Genomic DNA, 21,207 nt, shown 5'->3' with positions numbered 1-21,207 from the left:
ACCACTTATCCACCGAACCAACTTTTTTTTTTTTTACCTTAAAACTGGATATATATTCAAATCTTTTCCTAACAAGTCCATTTTATAGGCCTTTAATTTCCCCCTTAGCTGCCATTGACCTGAATATCTGTCCAATCAACTTGAACTTGGAGATCCGCCTGCCACTTTTAACAGAAGAAAATAAAAAGTCCTTCCACTTTTTTTTCTTCCTGCCTTTAATTACACCCCCCCCCCCCCCCAAAAAAAAAAAAAAAAAACGTCTAAGGGCCTTAACCAATGAGAGCCCTCCCCCTCGCCAGTGTGTGCGTTAAACGAATACCTGTTGCGCCTTGACGAAGACGGGCGGGCCCGCTTTAAAAGCGGCCCCGGGTCCCGGCCGGGGCCAGTTGGTGTGCAGGACCCCGGTGTTCCACTAGAGTCACTCTTGGACCCCCATTGAGACCCGTCGCCAAGGCAACTACAGGTAAGAGCTCATCTTTTTGAAGCGCTTTCAAACACTATCTTTTTTAAATTAATGTTTTTTTTCTCTCTAAGGAGATAAGACGTGCCGAGTAATGGCCGCCCCGAGGAGGAGCGCCGGCCTCGCCGCCGCATTGCTGGTCGCCGTCGTCCTCGCCGCTGTCGTCGTGGTGATGCCAGGTGACAGTGAAATTTGGTTCAATACTCATAATTTTTTGCTAATTATTAAGGATTGCCTCTAGTGGCGGTTTTTAGAATGAACTAATTGTTAGAAAAGGAAAAAATTCTCAAGAAAATACATAATCTAAGTAATAATCTAAAATAAGTCTTATTTTGTATAGTTATGAGCGTTTTATTAATATGAAACACTGCAGACATCTTTCACATTTTCAAATATTTTTTATATTATTTTATGAGTCTATTATTCCATAGGAAAAATTATTACTCATTGCAAACTACACCCAAATTCTTAGGGAAAATTATTCAAGGTTGTAATAATACCACACAAAAATAATAAGGAAAAAAACATGAATACATTTATACTAACCATTTTATACTTTATACTAAATGAATATATCCAGTTTAATATACATGATCCTAATATGTAAAATTACTTTTCAAAATATGCCAAATTCAATTTTCTAATAGTTAAAAAATTCTAAATCACGCTTAAAAACGCTATTACTAAAATCATTTTCCTCAAAATTACTATTTTCGCTTCCATTTTAACATTTTTGTTCAAAAACCTTTTTATATTTCTAATGAATCACACACATCATCCAATAGTGATTAAAAAAAAAATATATAGCACACTTTTATCCTAAAATCCCCTTGAAATATGTCTTTTTAACAACAAGTACATACATGTAATTGAACTCCAGTCATTGCAATTTATCTTAAAAAATATCACTAACTAAAATAATCCTAATAAATGAGCCTCCTCAATAGCCACTAAACAAACTGCTTACCCACAAAAAAAATCCTCCTGCAATGCATTAACGCCTTCCGTAGCAACATTACAAAAAAGCTGAATTTGCACAAGTTTTCCGAAAACCCGGCACGACTCCCCTCTTAAAAACCGCCTATAAAAATGTACAAAGCAACATCGCGACGGGGGGTCCGCCCACTGTTGCCCCCTTTTCCCCTTTCCAGTACTATTTCCCCATCAACATCCTCCTGGCCATCTGGTTGTTAATATGTTGTCTGGTTTACGTCGCAGCCCCCGTTTCCGCCTTACCCGTCGCCGCCAAGACTGAAACCGCCGATAAAACGGGGGAGTCCAACCACAAGCTGATCCGCAACCGTCGGAACATCAGCTGGTACAAGCAACACTCGGACTTCTGGAACTGGTACAAGTACTTCACGGACAACGGCAACCAGGAGGCGGTCAGTCAATCCACTCAGTTACCCATTAACGTTATTTATCCATTTAGTTTTTTAACCTGTCCCCCTTCAGGTTCAGGAACTAGATCGCATCTACCTGTCCTACCTCCAAAACAAAAACCGCGCCGAAGGCCGTCGCTCCTACAAGGCTTACCTGCGCCACCTGGGGGAGATCTACAAATCGTGCGCCGACTCGGACGACCCCAATTGCGTGGCGTCGTACACCAGCAGGCCTAAACCCGAGCCCCCCAAGCCGGCGCCGCTCAAAACCTGCGACCCCAAGAAGGACCCCTACTGTCTCTACGCCGCCATGTTGGGCGGAAAGACTCCTTACATGTTGCCCGCCGCCCTGGCTCCGCCCCCTGCCCCCGTCAAGTCCCCCTCCCCCTTATTTGCACGCTCCTTCGCCCAGGCTAAAGAGCCCCAGGCGGGTTACCACCACTACTACGCACCACCACCGCCACCACCGGCTTCTTTCCTCTCCAAGGTGGGCTTTCTCACATTTTCCATACTTTCTACCATGTAAGCAAATCCCATTGTTTTGTCATTTTCAGGAGCAGAAGGCGGAGCTTCTTCGCATCTGCGACGCAGAAGATGTAGAATGTCTTCAGTACCACCTGCGAGCCGCTTTCGGGTATTCGCCATCCACCGGGACTCCGCTGGCCCACCTGGGTTGCGACCCCAAAGTGGACCCCACCTGTAAACCCCAGCCCGTCCGGAAGGCCGCTTCGGGTCTCTACCTGCAGTACCCCGCCTGCGACCCCCACCGGGACCCCTACTGCGCCTACGCCACCTCCCTAGCGGTAAGTCAGTATCACGCCACGGTGCGTATACACCCTCCCACCTGTTTGTTACCTTTGTCACAATAGGCACCCCGGACCCCCAACCCGCCACCCCCATCGGGCGCCGGATCCTGCAACCCCCTTTTCGAAGATGGCTGCAACCCCCTCACTGCCACCAAATACGCCACGCCCCCCGCGGCGTACCCAGAGGAACAAAGCGAGGAGGCGGCGTCCGCCCTCCGCCCGCCCCCTCCCGCCGCCGAGCACTACAGCGACCCCTACGCCATGTTCAGAGACGCCAACAGAGTGGCCGACCCTTACGCGGCGTACCGCCGTCCCAGCACCCCGCCCGCTAACGACCCTTACGCCATGTTGCGGCGCTTCATGGGGATGGCGCAAAACGATCCCTACGCCCCCCGCCCGGAGGCCGCCGCCCCCGAGTCCAACGATCCTTACGCCGCCGCGGGACGCCACAGTGTTTCGCCACGCTACCCGTACTCTCCGCCCACTCACGAGGAGCCCGCCCCCGAGTCCAACGATCCCTACGCCACCGCGGGACGTCACGGTCCTTTGCCACGCTACCCGTATTCCCCGCCCACTCACGAGGAGCCCACCCAGGTGGAGCGCCACCCTCTAGGGCCGCCGGGTAAAACCAAAGAGGGATACGACTGCTTCATCGGCTACGACCGTGAGTGCTTCCCGTCCCGTCCATCCGAGCCTCGCTCTGGCGCTCACCGCCGCGTCCCCTACGCCGCCGAGGCCTACGAGCCCCACCTGAAGGGCGACGGCACCCGCGACGGCGTCCTGGAGCCCAGCGACCCGCACTGCGACCCTGAATACGACAGCGACTGCCGTCTGCGCCGCCCGGAACCCGAACAGCCGGAGGCCACGCCCGAAGCCGCCCCCGCCGACGACAGGCAGGGAGCGGAACGCGACCCCTACGATGCGGAACCCTTCCAGAGCGGTTACGAAGAGCCCATCGTGTCCAATCAGCCGTCTCCCCCGCAGGGAATGCCGAGCCTCCAGGACATACTGCGCCTTTACGGCGACCAGTTCCCCGAGCACGATGACTACCGCAAGAAATAAAACACAACGTGCAGACTCGAAAGACAAACTCCTTCAGACCTCCAACCCCCATACTCATTTTTTTGGTCAGCTCCGCCCACTTGCCAGTGACCGTTCATGTCAATTTGCCTTTCCAATTTGAACGTACCAATAAAAGAAGCTTTTAAAAGCTCCTCTTAGCCCCGTATTTTGTCTCTACAGGGGTGGTCTTAACTATTGATAAAAAATAGTTCCCCAAGAATTGACTCATGACATGATTCATCTACACTTTAGGCCAAAAATGACATTGGATGATGTCACCCATGATATCTAATTGCCATCCATTGATCCTCAGGGTCGACCGAGTGAGTCAGAAAGCCCGTCCACTAACGAGAAGACGCTGGGGCGCCATCACCGTGATCAGGAAATGGAAGCCAGTGGGTGTCTCGTTAACTCCCGCCGGGTGGATGAGAACTGACGATGGCGTGTGAATCGCACACCTTCCACACACCCGCATGGTGGGTTGATTGGACACTCTAAATTACTGCTAGGTTGGAGTGTGAGTGTTAATGGTTGTTTGTTTCCTTGTCTCCCAATTCAGAAGGAGAATTTCTGTTTTTAAATTGAGCAAAACAGTAACTATTCCAAAAAAATACCATGTTTTCAAATATAACATATTCATATTAGTTCTTCTTCACCATAGATATCACATGGCATGATTCAGACTGTATGCTCAACATAATACAAACTATAACAACAATTTATAGCTTTTTAATATACAATTTCCATTGACTATCATGTGATATGTAGCGAACGTCTCCGACTGAAAATGGCCGAAAAGTGACGACAGATGAAGTACTGATAGTGACCATTAGCTCACACCACCTTTCAGACATCTAGTTAAAGATATATACGATATCTTTTATGGGCCGAAGCATATTGTGACGTAGGAGGAAGTACATTTTCGGGCTGAACCAAAGGGCAAGAAGGAAAGGAGCACTCATTTCTCCTCAACTTGCGGTGGAGGCGCAACTCAAGCTTTCCTCAAGGTGAGACCAAACGACCCCCAATACTTTCATTTTTGTCAAGAATAGTTATGTTTTGACTCAATACACCGCCACCCAACAGCTGACCTTTTACGACTATGGTCGCGCCATTTTCGTGCAACCGGAGGGAATCTTTTCGCAATGTCATGCGTACACACCATGTGCGTTAATTCGTCATAGTTTTTAGACTAAAACATACATTTTTACATTTTCACGTCGACATTAATGATATTAAGGTTGTTTTAACCCTGTTGTTTAAATCATTCGTGGTGAATTCCGACAAAGGCCTTTATGTTAACGGTGGTATTAATCATACAGATACTTTATTTTGATATACTAGCTCAATTATAATGACATTTTAGTGTTTTTTCTTTTTAACCATATGATACATGATTGATGGTACCACACCGGATTTTCTTAGGCGTGTTTTAAGTAACGTACACTTAATTTCATAACCGGTTCCTCTTTATTTAGTCATTGACGGCAATAAACGTCAAATTTGACAGCGGGGGTTGACAGCTAGCTTATTAACTGTCGTGAATTAGATGTCTTTGCTGTCACCGGCTGCCGTAAAAGGTTTATTGTCGTAATTTAAAATAGCTACACTACTACTCGTGCTGTTTTAGTTAAATACTTTTAAAAACTGCATATTTTTGTTTTTTTGTCAAATATTTGGTCGAAATTGTTTTTTTAATGCAAGGTCAGACAAGGTAAATCAGCTTGAAATCTTCTCAACTGTTAACAGTAAGAAAGTGAATTTGAGAAGCCGGTTACCTTGGTTAAGAATTCAAACACAGCTGCCAAGAAATACTCCGACAAAGGCCAAGTTGAGCTTTAATCTCCACTTTGAAGCCAAAATAAGCAGCTCAAGGTGAACAGTGGAGGCCATTTGAAAGGATCCAACTTTGTGTGTTTTTTTTTTATATTTCAGGAACAAAATGGACCGAGTCAAGTCTACGGTGAATAACATGGTACGTCTTTGTGTTGTTTCTTGGAAATTTGTCACTAGTAAACGTCAATACATTTGAACTCAGGGGTGTGGCTGGAGATAACGAGTCGCTCAACTGCTGCCGACTCTCCCACTTCAAGTGGAAAGTACCTATACTAATGATAAACTCATTTAAATGTGCTAGAAAATACTACAACGCTTAAAAATACTTTAAAAAATGCTTTAGCAGCTTTTGGTCACCAATTCAAAGAAAAGTGATCAAAGTGAACCCTAGTATAAGCAAATTAGATCCTAATTAGTCTTTTGTCTTTGTTTATTTTGGGCTTTGCCCACAAAGAAAAATATAAAAGGAAATAAACTAGCTTGTCTTTGATTGACATGCGGTCTTTGTTGTCTGTCAAAATTAAACTGAAAATAGAAATGATTATAAAGTCTGGTTGTGATGTCATAAATAGAATTGCTAATATTTTTCAAATGGTAAAAAACAACAGACTTAAATGCCAAATTAATTTTCCACTTGTAAAATTAAATGAGTGCATTCCAGGGTTAGATTTTTTATTAGATTTTTTTCCGCCACGTCGCAAAAGTTGCCAGGTTGCATTTCTCTGCCTTTTTTTAAATTTCCATTTCCTCCTTCCTCCAGATAAAAAGCGTCCAATACCGCCGATTCCCGTTGCAACGCGACGACGAACCCGACCGCCATGTAGAGTTGAAAATGGCCGACGACGAAGATCATACGGAGGTCGCCCACGGCGACGACTCGCCCGTCTACCGGCCGCCGCCTTCGGGCGGCTCCGGGAACAAGCGCTTCGTCTTCCTAATGGTGTTGGGTTTCGTGGTCGTTTTCACCACCGGTGAGGAATTTGAAACCGCCATTTTTGTGAAACGGACCAATGACAAAGTGGTCTTTTCCGCAGGATACTTTCTCGGCAGCGTCACCTTGAAGAAATCGGAAGCCGCGCCCGCCGCTTGTGCCGAACAGTCGGCGCCAGTCATCGATCAGACGCCGGCTTTGGCCAAGAAAGATGAAGACGACGACGTCGCCGTGGTTGACGACACGGCACGCGGCATCCCCAACAGTTGGAATGAAATCAGCCAGATTCTCGACAGTAAACTCACCAGCCAGGATTTCGACGCACGTTTCAAGTAAAAAAAATAGCTTGTTTATGTCATTTTAATCATTTTCTTTGCCATTTTTCACCCAACACTTTTACTGATTTGCCATGTTGCAAGACATAAGCTCTTATTTGATTTTACTTAATTAGTTTTACGATTAAAAAAAAAAAACAGGCTCCTTTTTATAAACAAAAAAACAAAAAAACCTAATTTTAAAATGTAAATTATCCTACATTTTGGCTCCAATTCACACTATTTAAATTTGAAAAAGTGCCGAATCATTGTCAAATTACTAAAAATATACACCAAAAAAAACTGGATTGTATTTCTACAACCGCCATTTTTACATGGAATTTTTGCCACATGTTTAAACTTGTATAAGCAGATTTTCAATGGAATATACCACTGAATAAATAGCGTCATTTCTTCTCAGGAACTTTGACGTTCCGGCACGCTTGGCGGGCAGCCAGGGCGACGTCCATCTTGCTAAGCTAATTGTCAACGAATTCAACGCGCTCGATTTGGAGAAATGGACGGACGTTCACTACGTCCAGCTACAGAAGAAAGACGAGTGAGTTTTCCAATATTTGCCCTCACCCACCATTGCTAACCCGGCTAATGTGGCTAACCCGGCTAACGTCCACAGCACCCGCCCCAACGTCGTCACCTTCCAAGGTCAAGAGTACAAACAAGAAGGCTATCTGGCTTACAGCGCCACCGGAAAAGTCACGGTGAGAACCGCTTGTCGATAAATCGACGACAGTCTCGAGCAGATCACGTGACCCTGAGCGCTTTTTTTTTAGGGCAAGCTATTGTTCGCCAACTATGGTCTCCGTGACGATTTGGACGCCATCCGGAACATGGAGTTGAAAGGCAGCGTCATGCTGATGAAAGTGGGAAAAATCAGCTTGGCTGAAAAGGTACCCTCAAAATGGCGGTCACTGTCAATAGGGGAGGGGCTATGTCAATGGGTCTTTTCAATAGACACTATTTTTGTCTTTGAATAGGAAAATAATCGTAATTTAGCCTTTTTTTAAGCCTTGTAACCATTTTTTCAGGTGGCTAACGCCGAAGCCCGAGGCGCCTCGGCCGTCCTCATCTTCTCCGACCTTTTGGATCGCAATGGCGGCGCTACTTCGGCGCTTTACGGCCACGTAAGCGCCACCCCAACTCCTCCAACAACGTTCACCCATTTGACCATTCCTTAACTTTTCCCCCCCATCAGGTCCATCTTGGCTCTGGCGATCCATACACCCCAGGATTCCCCTCCTTTAACCACACCCAGTTCCCGCCCACCAAATCTTCCGGCCTCCCTGGAATCTTGGCTCAAAGCATCACCTACAGCGTGGCGGAAATCCTTCTGGGGTAAGCGTAGCCGCCGATAACCACCGCTACATTTTGTGGCGTTTGCTAAAAAATTAATTTGGCGGTAGGGGGAGCAACGCCAGAGGCGGGCAGAACGTCACCGTGGAAGTCAACAACGTGCTGGTCAACACGGAGATCCACAATGTGTTCGGAGTCGTCCGAGGATTCGTCGATCCCGGTACGGACGCTCAAAAAAAAGGCAAAAGGGCGGTCATGTGACTTGGATTGTAATGCCGTAGATGAATACGTGGTGTTGGGAGCTCAAAGGGACGCCTGGGGGAACGGATTCGCCCGAGCTGCTGTCGGAACTTCGGTTCTTATGGAGCTGGCCGAGGCCTTTCACGACATGGTGGAGAAAGGTTGGTCAAAAAAAATGGAGAAGAGTTTTTTTTCTCATTTTTATTACTTTATTGTTTCCAAGCTAGTAGTAATCCTCACCTTGTTGTTTTTCACAGATAGTTTTAGGCCCAGGAGAAGCATCGTTTTTGCTAGCTGGGGTGCCGGAGACTATGGAAGTGTTGGAGCCACTGAGTTTTTGGAGGTGAGAGCACCAAAAAAAAAGTCAAATTAGTGTGGCAAAAATTAACATTTTTTTTTTTTCTAGGGGTACTTGACGTCCATTGACAGAAAACTCATCGCCTACATTAACCTTGATGGCTTGGTCATGGGTAAGAGTCAGATTATTTGTTAACCCATTGATGTACACCCCACAAAATCCACATTTTTGTCCTGAAATTGTTCCATCAATTGTGGCATACCATTCCCCCAAATGTAACCATCTTCTCACCAGGTCGTGGTGGTTTTATTGCTTCATCCAGTCCGCTCCTTCATACCCTCCTGGAAAGCACCATGAAGGAGGTAAGCTACAAATTATATCAACCCATTTTAAAAGTCAATTTTTAACATGTCATTTTAATCCCAGGTCGACAGTCCATTGGGTCGAGGCAGCTTGTACGACATGGTGGAAAAGAGCGACTGGGAGGACAATGTGTAAGTACATTTTAAATGACTTTAAAGACTGGAAAATTCTAAAAAAGTCACCTTTCGCAATCAGGTTGAAACCCATGGCTATTGATGACGCCGCCTACCCATTTATGGCCTTGGCCGGCATTCCTTCCATCTCTTTCCACTTCACCAATCCCGAGGTGAGTTTTTAACAATGACTTTTGCTTCTAACAAAATGTCCGCCAGCTTTAAAGAGATATTAAATGGATTTTTTTAACCCACCTTTATAGTTGGAGGAATACACTTACTATGGCACTTCCATGGACAACATGGACCACCTGAAATACAGCACCAGCCAAATGTTGGAAGCTACCACTGCACTAGCGGCTAAATTAGCCGGCCGCATGGCCCTCCGCTTAATCCACAACCACTTGGTCAGTCTGGACGTCAGCCGCTATCGCAAAGTCCTCCCCGAGGTCATCAACTCACTCTACCGGCACGTTCGAGGCCTCATCCAGGTGAGCAAAACTTTATTTACATTATTTGGAAGCCATTTTATATCCATCGAGGTCACTAATTTCACCAATTTGGACGTTAAACAGAATGGGCAACTTAAGGACGTTGACCCAAAATGGCTGAGCAACGCACACGGCTCCTTCATGCGAGCCACGTCCAACTTGAACAAGGCCATCATGAACACTGACGCCACCCAAGCCAGCGGCGCCCGTTTCCTCAACCAAAAACTCATGAGTGTAAGTTCCCTCGCGATTTCACAACCCGCCACTATTTTTTCCAATGCTCTATTTTTCTATCACAGATTGAACGCAACCTTCTCTCGCCCTACGTATCCCCGGTGGACACCCCCTTCCGTCACATCTTAATGGGCCGCGGCAAACACACTCTGGCGGCCCTTTCCGAGAACACGGACCCCCAAGAGCTCCACACCCAGCTAGCTTTCGCCACCTGGACCCTGAAGATGTGCGCCAACGCCATGATTAACGACATCTGGCAGAACGACAATCAAGTTTAGGGAGAGCGTGAGTGAAATATCATGAAATATTTTCCCGGAAAAAATGAAATTGACAAGTTGAATTGGACACTCCAAATCCATAGGGGGCAGCGGTGCTCCTTTATACGAAGGAATTGCTGTTTTGGTTTTGTTAAGGACGCTCGGCTTCAGATTCCATCCAGTACTTGAAAAAAAAAAATAGCGCAAATACTACTGACACCTTCCATCTTGCCATCTGAACACTGAGGACCTTATTTATACCTAGATTTAGTTTTTTTTTCTTTTAAATTATCGGAAGCAGTGCCTTCCATAATTATGACAGTTATACTGTCTCATTTGACAGCAGCATCTGCTACGGTAACTGTTGAGGCTCAACTCAGGCAGCTAGAAAAATAACTATTGGTCAATGATCACAAAAAAAGAGAGAACGTCACACTTTTAGGCAAAAAAAATTGAGGTGGAAAATGAAGCGGGGGGAAAATTGAGTGGACCGACAAGGACAAAAAAAAATATTGACAAAAACAGCCATGATCAAAAAATCCACCAAAACGATTCAAAAACGTAAATTTATAAATACAAAAATTCTAAAAAATGACAAATTTTACCCCCATTGATGCCGATAGACGTCTAAATCCATTCGAATAACCTCGGACAAGATTGGACGTCTATCCGCATGAATGGCAGCTTATGATTTAACGCAAATAAGGTGACAAAAAAAATCAAAAAAATCTCTGGAGCAGTTGGCAAGAGTTATCGGGGGCAGTGACCTCCATAATAATCCCCATTATCGGGAGCAGTGTCTTCCATAATGACAAGTGACGGTAGTTTTTATCTACCACGTGTATGAATGTTTTTGTCTTTTTTACGTGTATTTATCGGGAGCAGTGCCTCTCATATTCACTCCAAGGGTGGAACGACTTATCGGGGACAGTGTTTCCCAGAGTTTTATACTTATTTATTGTCGTTAGTATGCTTTGTTGTAGCTATTTCCCCTGTCGCTAGCGATTAGCACGCTCGCTGCTGCTGTGTTTGAATCACTCTTGGACTAGGCTAATTTTTTTTGTTTGGTTAAATTTTTAGCTTTACGCTATAGTTACATTTTAGCTCTGGGAAGGAAATTGAGTATAAATTATTTTTACCATTCCAAACAATCTAAGATTGATCATTTGTAGTGATTTATGATTATTTTTTTCCCTAGGGCTAATGGCGTCGGCTATCTTGCTTAAATTATGATTGTTACATGTAAGCAAGTCGATTTTTACACTTAAAAATGAAAAATTGAACATTTTGGCACTTGTTGGGGACAATTTAGGTGTTCATGTTTGGTCTGTTTGTAATTGAATTTAACTCCGAGCCAATCAATTTGTGTTTTTTCCAGTGCTAACTTAAACAATAGTTGCCATATTTCACCAATAAAGAATTAATTTACAAAAGAAAACGGTCATTTTTCTTTATTTCCTGTATCTACAACAAATGTGTCTAAATTGGAACTATTTTTTTTCACTGATTCTGTCCCTTCTGGTTTGCTCTACTCCGCGGATGTATTTGGGAGTGATGCGGTTCAACTGGACACCGCTTCACTCGCGCCACGGCGGAGGATAGCGACGACGGTTCCTTTGAACTCGCGGTCTTTGACAGAGAAACAACTAAATTTGAGCGGCAATTAGCAGCTGTGAAGACGGAACAACCGTGTCGAACGAAGCCTCCATTCTTCCTTTGCTTTTATTTTGTCTTAAGAAGCCCTGAAGAGGAGAGAGCTCTAAATGATGCCCGCAAAGTGACCGGCGCAATGAGGTGAATTCCCCTTCTGAAATTACTATATTATCGTTTTTATAGTCTGTTTATATGTATATGCTGTGATAGCAAGTGAATACGGATTAGTCGCGCTTGAGTACCTTGACATTCTTAATGCAGTTCCTTCCACTAGTAACGCGTGTATAAGGTAAATTCAGTTTCTTGTGTAGCATCCTAACGTTTCGGAGACTAGAATTCAGACGTTTGTGTCTTGAAGAGGATTAAAAGATTAAAAAATTAGCTGCTAGCTTGACACGTGTCAAAACATTCGGTACCCCTGCGTTGTTGTACACAATGCTTTGCTAGTTTAATATTGGAATGGTGTCACATTTACATGTATGCTAAAATGTTAATAATTTCCTTTAAAATGTAGTAAACTGTTATAAATTATGTTAAAAACACGAAAAGGCTACTAAAATTGTTGAAAAAATGTAGCCGAATGTAATTGAATGGGCACTGGCGGCGTGGTCTAATTGCCTTATTAAAACAATGTGACTATTGTGGGTGTACTTTCTATATATTTCAGTTACAGAACATATTGAAATGCTCAATTCTTAGATAATTCTTGGACATTGAAGGAAGTTTGAAATGCTAGCAATGCTACATTTAGCACACTGTCCTATTTCAAACCCTCATTGCGAAGGAGCCTGTAGCCATGGCAACAGCGGGGGTGTAGAGGGGCTCTAAAGATCTGTGGGGGTCGCGAAAAGGCTACTCTGGTCCGCCGGCGTTCGACACATGAAATCAGGTTAGCGCTCATCTGTCCTCATCCTGATTTTCCTCCTCTTCGACAGCTCTCCTGAATTATTTAGCAAACGCCAAGTGATGGCGGCGGCGCATCGTGACTCAGCGGCGCTAGTAACGCGAGGACACCGAGGGGAAACGCAAATTGCTCTTTAGGTGCGCAGAAGAAGAAGTCAAACACAATGGGCGATAGCTACGTGTATCGGAGACTTCCTTACGCCAGAGAAGGCGACGAAGCTGAGGACGAGGACGCCGATGACAGGGCGAGGAATTCCGCCAGACCAGTGGTAAAGGATGTAATCAAATCAATGTTTTTTATGGCTGTAATTACATCCACCGAGGAAAGTTCTCTTTTTGGAGACATGTTTCTTTAGCTAGCTTTTTCTAAAATGCTAATTTTGTTATTGAAACGTAGTATTTTGTGCTCAGATGTCAAACGAGGAGGGCACGGAATGGCTTCTGGAGCTTCTGACGGACGTTCAGTTGCAGCAGTACTTCCTGCGTGTCCGTGACGAGCTCAACGTCACACGCCTCTCGCACTTTGACTATGTCAAGAACGAAGACCTGGAGAAGATTGGCATGGGTCGCCCCGGTTAGACTCCGCCCACTTGCTTCCCGCTTAGCGCTCGTCCTTGACGCGAATGTCTTTTAGGTCAAAGAAGACTTTGGGAAGCCGTCAAGAGGAGGCGAGCGCTTTACAAACGCAAGTCCTGGATGAGCAAGGTACTGTAACATATGTCCAACCGGCTAATACGTTTATAAGTCCTGATTTTTATTTATTTTTTGGTCTTCTGCAGGTGTTTCCCGTCAAGCGTAGCGACGCCGATCAACAGCCGTCGCCTCTGGCGTCCGGCGGCTTGCCCTCCGCCGCTGACTCCCCCGCTTCGCTCACCTGCCTCATCCGGGAGACGGAACTGCAGCTGTTTGAGCGCCTGGGTGACGGCACCTTTGGCGTTGTTCGCCGCGGCGAGTGGAGCGCCCCTAGTGGTCGAGTGGTGAGACTCCAAGTTCAATAACTTAGGAATAAGCCTATATTAGTGGTGCAGGATCTATTATTATTATTGTTATTATTATAAAATCATTTTTGGACTCGCCCGCAGTTGTCTGTGGCGGTCAAGTGCCTGAAGGCCGGCGTGCTGGACTCGGACGGTCTGGACGACTTCATCAGGGAGGTCAACGCCATGCACTCGCTTAGCCACCAGAACCTGATCCGACTTTATGGCGTGGTCCTGACGCAGCCCATGAAGATGGTGAGCGGACCGCCAACACGGCGCCGGGAATTGTTCTTCCGATCTGACGCTCTTGAATCCCGTTTCCAGGTGACGGAGTTGGCTCCTCTGGGTTCGCTTCTGGACCGGCTGAGGAAGCGTCAAGGTCACATCCTCATCTCTTCGCTCTGCAACTACGCCGTTCAGGTTGAACTAGATTTTCCGTCCTTTAACTTGGCGAGCAAATGGTTTAACCTTGATGTTACAGGTGGCGTGTGGAATGGCCTACCTGGAGCAGTGCCGCTTTCTCCACCGCGACTTGGCGGCGCGCAACGTGCTACTGTCCACCAACGAGACGGTAAAGATCGGCGACTTCGGCCTGATGAGGGCGTTACCCACGCATGCAGACCACTACGTCATGGAGGAGGGCCACAAAGTCCCATTTCCGTGGTTAGAATGGCACTCATGTGGGATGGGCGCCATTTTGAAGGGGAAAACGCTGGTTTCTAGCCTTTTCCCATTTTGGCGTTTTTTTCAGGTGCGCTCCGGAGTCGTTGAAAACTCGCACTTTTTCACACGCGTCCGACACTTGGATGTTCGGGGTCACCTTGTGGGAGATGTTCACCCACGGGCAAGAGCCATGGCCAGGCCTCAATGGAAGTCAGGTAAGCCCCTCCCCCAGCCCTTGATTTGCGACCATTCCTACGAGTGGACCGCTCGTTTTGGCAGATCCTCCACAAGGTGGACGTGGAGGCAGAGCGTCTGTGCCAGCCGGACGACTGTCCTCAGGACATCTATAATGTCATGCTGCAATGTTGGAGCCCCAAACCTGAGGACCGGCCCACCTTTGTGGCCCTCAGGGACTTTCTCACAGAGGTATACGGCACCTAAATGTCTTTTTTTGGTCTGGAACGTCCATGTGAACTGATGCGATTGTTTAGAGCACTCCTACGGACATGAGAGCTCTGCAGGACTCGACGGAGGACGACAAACTTCACATTCAGATGAATGATGTCATCACCATCATCGATGGAAGGTCCGTCAATGTTTGTTTCCTTTTCTGTCTGACTGATGACTAATCTTTGCCCACTTTTTTTTCCAGGGCCGAGCACTATTGGTGGCGTGGGCAGAACCGTCGAACGCTGCGATCGGGCCAGTTTCCCCGCCACGTGGTGACGGCGGTGACGGGCCTGTCGGCGGATGACATCAGCAAGCCACTCAAGCACTCCTTCATCCACACGGGCCACGGGGATACCGACCCGCATCGGAGTTGGGGACACGCCGACCGCATCGACAGGTCTGTAAACAATATATTAAAGTTACCCTTTAAAAAAAAGTAAACATTTTTAAAGCAAAATTTACATTTTTTGACAATAAAAAAAAATCCTGATGTCCACTTTGATTTTTAATGGTAAAAATCCATCCACTCACTTTGCTGCTTTTTATTTTCCTCCACAGTCTCTATTTGGGGAACCCCATGAAGCCCCCCGATGTCCTCGGATTGGAACCCAGCACCTCCAGACCCAGCAAACTCCCCAACCGAGCCAAGAGTAAATTTACTTTTCTCAGATTTAGCATTTTAGGAGCAAATATGTAGTCAGTGCCTTTTCTCCTCCACAGAACAACCACCACCTCGTCCTCCCCAACCCGCGGTTCTTTTCAAGAGTAAGTTCCACGTGGGCGTCGCCGGGTCGGCCATTCCCTAACTCCCCTCTGGTTCCTCTCAGAACCCTACTACGACTCTGTGATGGAGGACTACGACGATGTCGACGAGGATGGCGCCTCGTCGAGTGTCCGCGCCGGCCCCAAAAGGCCCGGCTTCCCTCCGAGCCTTAAGCTCCGCCCCTGGGAGGGCGGGACCTACCCGGACGCTGGCGAGGTGTCGCTCATCGACTTCACGGACGACAGCTTCAGCTCCGCCACTACGCCTTCGCCGCTCACTGAGAGTCTTCCGTTCGACCGTGATGTCATCAAGGTAGTAAAAATTGCTCTAGAATAATTTATGGTTTATAAATAATAGTGTCAATAGTAGATTATACTGGGAATTCAAATGCAATCATCAAAATTGACCAATGATAATGGAAAATAATTCTTATGCCTAGATGAAAGGGTTAAATAGCACCAGTAACACCAACACGCTCCCACGGAGGGGGGTCGGTAGCACTCCCCACCATTGCCCTGAAAATGTCGTAACTGGCTCCTTTCCCCTCCGATGCTCACGACGGGGCGAGATGGCGCTCATTGATCGGAGGCCGGCGTGCCGCTTGGTGTCGTGCTATTTGCGCTCCTCTTACGTCAGCAGCACCAAAAAAATATGAGACGGCGTAACACGCGGGGTAAACATACTTGTAGGTACTTGGGTGGGAGCCCCTGGGGTCCGTGTTTAAGTGCAAACAGTCGCTGTGGATGGATGGGATGCCAAAGGGAAGCTAATGGAATTTTAGTGTTTTCCATTGAATGACAGTGGCTTAACCCATTGAGGATAAGGAAGCACCAAATTAAGTGTATTCTAATCTAATATTTTGATGTTAAAAAATGTTTTTATTTTTAACCTGCAAAATTGACTTTATTTGAAAAACATTTTAAAATGTAAATTCATACATAATGTACTATTTTTAAATTCAAATCATAATTATAATATATTCAGTTCAAATGATTCCTCCTAAATTGACATGATTCTTTTTAGGACACACCCTCCATCCTGGATTGGCCCCTCCCACAACCCGCCTACGACGAGGTGGCGTCGGAGCTTCACGACCAATCGGAGGACCGGGAAGTTCTAACCATCAACAAGGGGGCGGTCCAAGAGGTCCCCACCGCCACCTTGGTCCGCAACGAATCGCAGTCGGCCGACCTTTTCCAGGAGCTCCAACGAGAGGTACGAATTTTGCCATACATGACCTGGTACAAGATGTCAATCACCTTGGATGATGTCCATTTCAAGGTGATGGTGAAGCTTCGGGTTCCCGCGGCAACAGGGCGCTCACTCCCCTCCTCGCCCCTCCCACTGGTGCCGCTCCCCCACCGTCAGATCTACCTCCCGCCACCCACACCCTCATCTGAGCGCCCCGAGCTCCCGCCTCGTTGTCCCGCCCAACATCGCCTCAGCTCCGCCTCCCAAGATCTGGAAGACACGCCCCCTCGGCTGCCACCACGCGACCGGACCCTCTCCCAACCTAGCTCGCGGTCCTCATCGCCCTTGGCGACCGCGACCCTTCCGGTGTCACCTCATCGAGGCGCCGCCTTCGCGTTGGACCCGCTCCACTCCCGCGTGACGACGGAGGGGTCGCAAGGCTCCGCCCACACCCCGTCGCCGGGGCGACCGGCTCTACTGGAAAGGTACATTTTAAAGCTTAAAATGTATGGATCTAGTTTGCAATTTTTCGTTTTCACTTTCAAGTACTCTTTCACTCTCCCTTTAGCTCCATTTTTTTCATCCTGTCATCTCAGGGGCTCTCGCTCAATCAGCCTTTAAACGCCAGTCAATGCCATAAAGCAAAAATGTTCGGTGGCAGAAGAGGGGCGGATGTAAAATCATTTTAAAAATCGCTCGCTGTAAAAAATGGACGAGGGGCAGACACAGATTTATCGCCCAGGTTTTTTATTTTTTTTCTCCTCTGATCGGAATTCCGACGCCGGTTATTGGACGACGGGTCTTGTGTAACCATGCGGCAACGGAGAAGGTTACGCAAGCAAATTGCCTTACCCGCCATTTTAGCACACGAGCACTATTTTCGGCCTGGGCTCAAGTAAAGCGATGGAGAAAGAAAAAAAAATCACGGGCCATCTCAGCACGGGAATCGGTCAATAGCAGTGCAGCTTGACTGACAGGATGAAGTGGATGAATTGGTTGGCCGTTCAAGTCAAATGTGCATCATTTGTGCTTAGCTTTCATTTTTGGAAAATGCCTTCGTGGTGCTTAGGACACCAAAAAAATGTCCAAGACTTTCATTTACTATTGATAAGGGTTGATGTCATTGAAACTGGGACAACTAGCTTATAACTAGCTTACCTGTATATATTTTTTCCCCATCAGATATGGTGCAGTCAACATGGCGGCAGTCAAACCCATGATCCAGCACCCCAGCCGAGCCAAGCCCAACTCCTCCTCCAACAACAACAACAACGACGACGACAGCCCAACCTCTGAATCCGCCATTTCCCGGGCCCGGGAAGCCGTGCGTGGCGTCACGTCAGACGAGTGTCAGGCCGCCTTGCGAGCCCACCGTGGCGCCGTCCAACAAGCCATCCAATACTTGAAGGTAGACTCCGTCAGCCATGCGATTGGGCGTTTCTAAAAGAGTTCTGAGGATGTATTTTTCTTGCAAAGGTGGAGCAGTTGTTCCGGGTGGGCTTGAGTTCCCGACGCGAGTGCGAAGCCCTTCTGAGTCGCTGTCAATGGAATTTGGAAGAAGCTGCTTCGCTCATGTTGGATACACACGGACCGCACTGCAATAGGTGAGCATTTCCCTTTGTCAAAATTAGGAAAGTCAACATTGTATCATTCAAAGATTAGATAAGGATAATATGTGAGAAAATACGGTAATATAATCCATTGGCGTCTATGCATTAGCTTCAATTTTCTTTTGTTTTTGTTTTTTGGCAGAAATTGACGGCGAGAAGTGACCAAGACCAGCTGGCGCCTCAAGACAGCAGAATATTGGTATATCGCTAAAGAATCGGTTATTTATGTTGATTTTAATCCTAGCTGGAACTAAATAAATACAACTGTATTTTCTGGAATATAAATGGTACATGCTGGGACAGGGGCTAATACTTAAGTGTAGCTTATTTATGTTTTATAGCCCAGAAAATGGCCCGGCAGGTTCCACCAAAAGTGGCGAGACGCTCCAAATGAGGCTCACTTGACTGACTCACTGACGCGTATTCATCCAATCACATGTTAGCGATTAGCAAGTAAAATGCTGAGTCGCCAGTAGAGCGTCAAACAGCTCTTCAAAGCCCAAAAGCGTGTCGTCTGAACATGGAAAAATGTGCAATTTCATTACTTAAAAAAGGTTCATTAATACAAATTTAAAATAATTCACATCAATCAACATACAAAAAAATCTAATACAATTTTTAATACATAAAGATTGAAATAAAATGGACATATATTCAAAAATTAGGGCGTTAAAAAATCTTTCAACAAGAATTTCACCACATTTAAATCACAATTGGATTCATAACCGCACATTTATTTCACTTTTATTTATTTTTCTGTCGCCAAGAATCAATTACATCTACTTTTCAGCTTCATTTCAAAACCCAGACGATCTTTTGTAACCCAGGAAGTTGCGGCATGACTATCGTCGGCATTTCGCAAAGAAAAGGCGCCTCCATTAGCAACCTTGGCCATCTGACGCACTGTCGAGCCGCAAATTCGCCGTCAAGGTTTTCCTTCCGCCGGTTGAATGCTCCATTCTTCACAGCCGCAGTCGCTTTTCTCCAAACGTGACCTCGATGGATGCAAAAAAAAAGGCACCCGATTGAACTGTCTCGCCGCCATTCCGACAAAAACTCGAGTCAATCTTGTTCGTGATCGGTTAGTGGGAGGAGAGAAGAAAAAAAATCTAGCGCTTAATAGCCAAAGAGAAACTTTTTAAAATTGATTTCCAATCGGCACCGCGGCAAATTAATTGCTTGTAATTAAGTTGCGAGCGCCTCTCGGAACACTTTACTGGGCTAAGCGAAAGGTTAGCTTGCGCTTACGTGGGGGAAATTTTGATGGAATTCTGTTGTCGCTTGTGACAAGTTGAAAACAACTTGGATTGTCAGATATGGCTTACAAAGAGTTTTTGGTGGGTACACTCAAGATAGACTACTAAATATTATACTGCTAAATAAAACTGGCTTTGGGGGCTAATTTTTAACAAAATGTTCAAAAAAAAATTTTTTTAAAGACTTTATTTTTTATTTATTTTTTTTATAGAGACTTCGCAAGACCAAACTTGACCCGAGATGGCTGCTTCGAACCAAAATGGCTGACTTGGACGGCTCCCTTAGACTTTTTGGTGGATCTACTCAAGATGGACACTCTACCAGGTTTTTTGTGTTAAGTAAAATTTTAAACACTAATTTAAAGGAATCCATTTTGACCAAAAAGACCAAAAAATGTCGTTTTGCAACCAAAATAGCAAACATCACTTACCTTGTCGGACTTTTTTGTTGCTTTTTTCCTGCCCAAACATGGCCACCAAATTGTCTTGCGCTCAGTCAAATAGAATTGATTTTTTGCTATTTATTTTAGTGTTCATATGTCTAAAAGTTACCCATCTTTAAGTTACATTTTTCCACCAATGCATCCATTTTGAGCAAAAGTACCGTTGACATCATTGGTGCGCTAGACGGCGAGTTAATTAACACCCCGACCCCATTTTTTTGCTAATCTCTTCACCATCTCTGAACGTAAAGGGGGCCTGTTTTAATACCCTTCACCGTGAGGGTGGGCTCAGGTTTTTTTTACGTCGATATCAACATAAACCCGACTGTATGAATCTATACTAATTGCTTTTCCGCTGATAACAACACAGATTCTTTTATCGACTGGGATCAAGTCCAACACGGAAAACGAGGCGCCGGGTCGGATAAAAAGGTCAGCATAGTTCGAGAGGGGGCGGGGTCAAAAGAATCCATGTTTTGCCAGTTATAATTTATATTGGAATATTTAATTCATTTGTCTGTTGTTGAAACAGATTGTTTTATTTCCCTTTTGGGAAAAAAATTATAATGTGATTTGTTTTCCTTTTTAATTAAAAAGGAAAAGGTAAGTAGGTATTCTCTATTTTTTTTATCTATTTATTTATTTTTCATGTTGCTCTTTTATTGATTGTTGTTTTTTTTAATAAAAAGAGACAGAAAAGGAAAAGGTAAAGTTTTGGTTTTATTTAGTTTTTTAATTGGGGGATTTAATTGAGCAAAAAAAGGTAAATGGAAAAGATAATCCATGTTTATTCTTTAAAAAACATGAATGTTTATCAATATTCTGAGTCTATATGTATATATATTTATGTATTTATGTATATACATTGTATTTTTAGTGAAAAATGATGCACAAAATGAGAAAATTTTTGATTTAATTTCAAGGAATTCATAATCAATCCAGATTTTGCAGCGCTACCATCAGGATTCTTGGAATTTGGACTTTTTCTTCAGTGGTGAGATGAAAGCGATCATTACAGGGTGAGTTTCCATTTTTAATTTTTTTAAAAATCAAATTTGAATTGATCGTGTAAAGGCAATCAAGGGAAACATTCAAGAAAAAAATGCTCTTGAAAGAAAGCCCTTTGTATAAAGATCCCATTTAATCCCATTCGTAAAAAAAGGGAATTTGCAGTAAAATGGGAAGAAAAGGCAGCAAAGG

General features: G+C 45.4%; 3 protein-coding genes across 3 annotated transcripts; all 3 read left to right on the top strand.

Moving 5' to 3' along the window:
• Positions 1–554: 554 nt before the first annotated feature.
• Positions 555–3,731, top strand: and1 (actinodin1). The gene is made up of 5 exons (XM_077736514.1): positions 555–639; positions 1,679–1,845; positions 1,916–2,329; positions 2,397–2,645; positions 2,712–3,731. Exons 1-5 carry the CDS (start codon positions 555–557, stop codon positions 3,708–3,710), a joined length of 1,914 nt encoding a protein of 637 aa, XP_077592640.1. The 3' UTR covers positions 3,711–3,731.
• An 859-nt stretch (positions 3,732–4,590) lies between these two features.
• On the top strand, positions 4,591–11,536 carry tfr1b (transferrin receptor 1b). Its single transcript, XM_077736049.1, has 19 exons — positions 4,591–4,717; positions 5,646–5,685; positions 6,307–6,517; positions 6,581–6,809; positions 7,213–7,350; positions 7,426–7,510; positions 7,583–7,699; positions 7,838–7,933; positions 8,005–8,144; positions 8,213–8,322; positions 8,384–8,503; positions 8,600–8,685; positions 8,749–8,812; positions 8,935–9,002; positions 9,067–9,134; positions 9,199–9,289; positions 9,380–9,607; positions 9,692–9,841; positions 9,907–11,536. The coding sequence occupies exons 2-19, from the start codon at positions 5,653–5,655 to the stop codon at positions 10,117–10,119; spliced, it is 2,247 nt and encodes a 748-aa protein (XP_077592175.1). The 5' UTR covers positions 4,591–4,717; positions 5,646–5,652; the 3' UTR covers positions 10,120–11,536.
• A 134-nt stretch (positions 11,537–11,670) lies between these two features.
• tnk2a (tyrosine kinase, non-receptor, 2a) lies at positions 11,671–20,712 on the top strand. Its single transcript, XM_077736009.1, has 21 exons — positions 11,671–11,892; positions 12,687–12,923; positions 13,066–13,228; positions 13,289–13,359; positions 13,434–13,631; positions 13,737–13,886; positions 13,956–14,051; positions 14,113–14,294; positions 14,383–14,509; positions 14,574–14,720; positions 14,786–14,880; positions 14,947–15,141; positions 15,303–15,394; positions 15,465–15,509; positions 15,572–15,819; positions 16,531–16,722; positions 16,789–17,183; positions 17,881–18,106; positions 18,175–18,302; positions 18,451–18,507; positions 19,777–20,712. Exons 2-20 carry the CDS (start codon positions 12,819–12,821, stop codon positions 18,455–18,457), a joined length of 2,862 nt encoding a protein of 953 aa, XP_077592135.1. The 5' UTR covers positions 11,671–11,892; positions 12,687–12,818; the 3' UTR covers positions 18,458–18,507; positions 19,777–20,712.
• The last annotated feature ends 495 nt before the right edge of the window (positions 20,713–21,207 follow it).

Source organism: Stigmatopora nigra, chromosome 16 (assembly GCF_051989575.1).
Source record: "Stigmatopora nigra isolate UIUO_SnigA chromosome 16, RoL_Snig_1.1, whole genome shotgun sequence".
NCBI classification, from domain to species: Eukaryota; Metazoa; Chordata; class Actinopteri; order Syngnathiformes; family Syngnathidae; genus Stigmatopora; species Stigmatopora nigra.
This window is presented reverse-complemented; position numbering and strand designations above follow the sequence as displayed.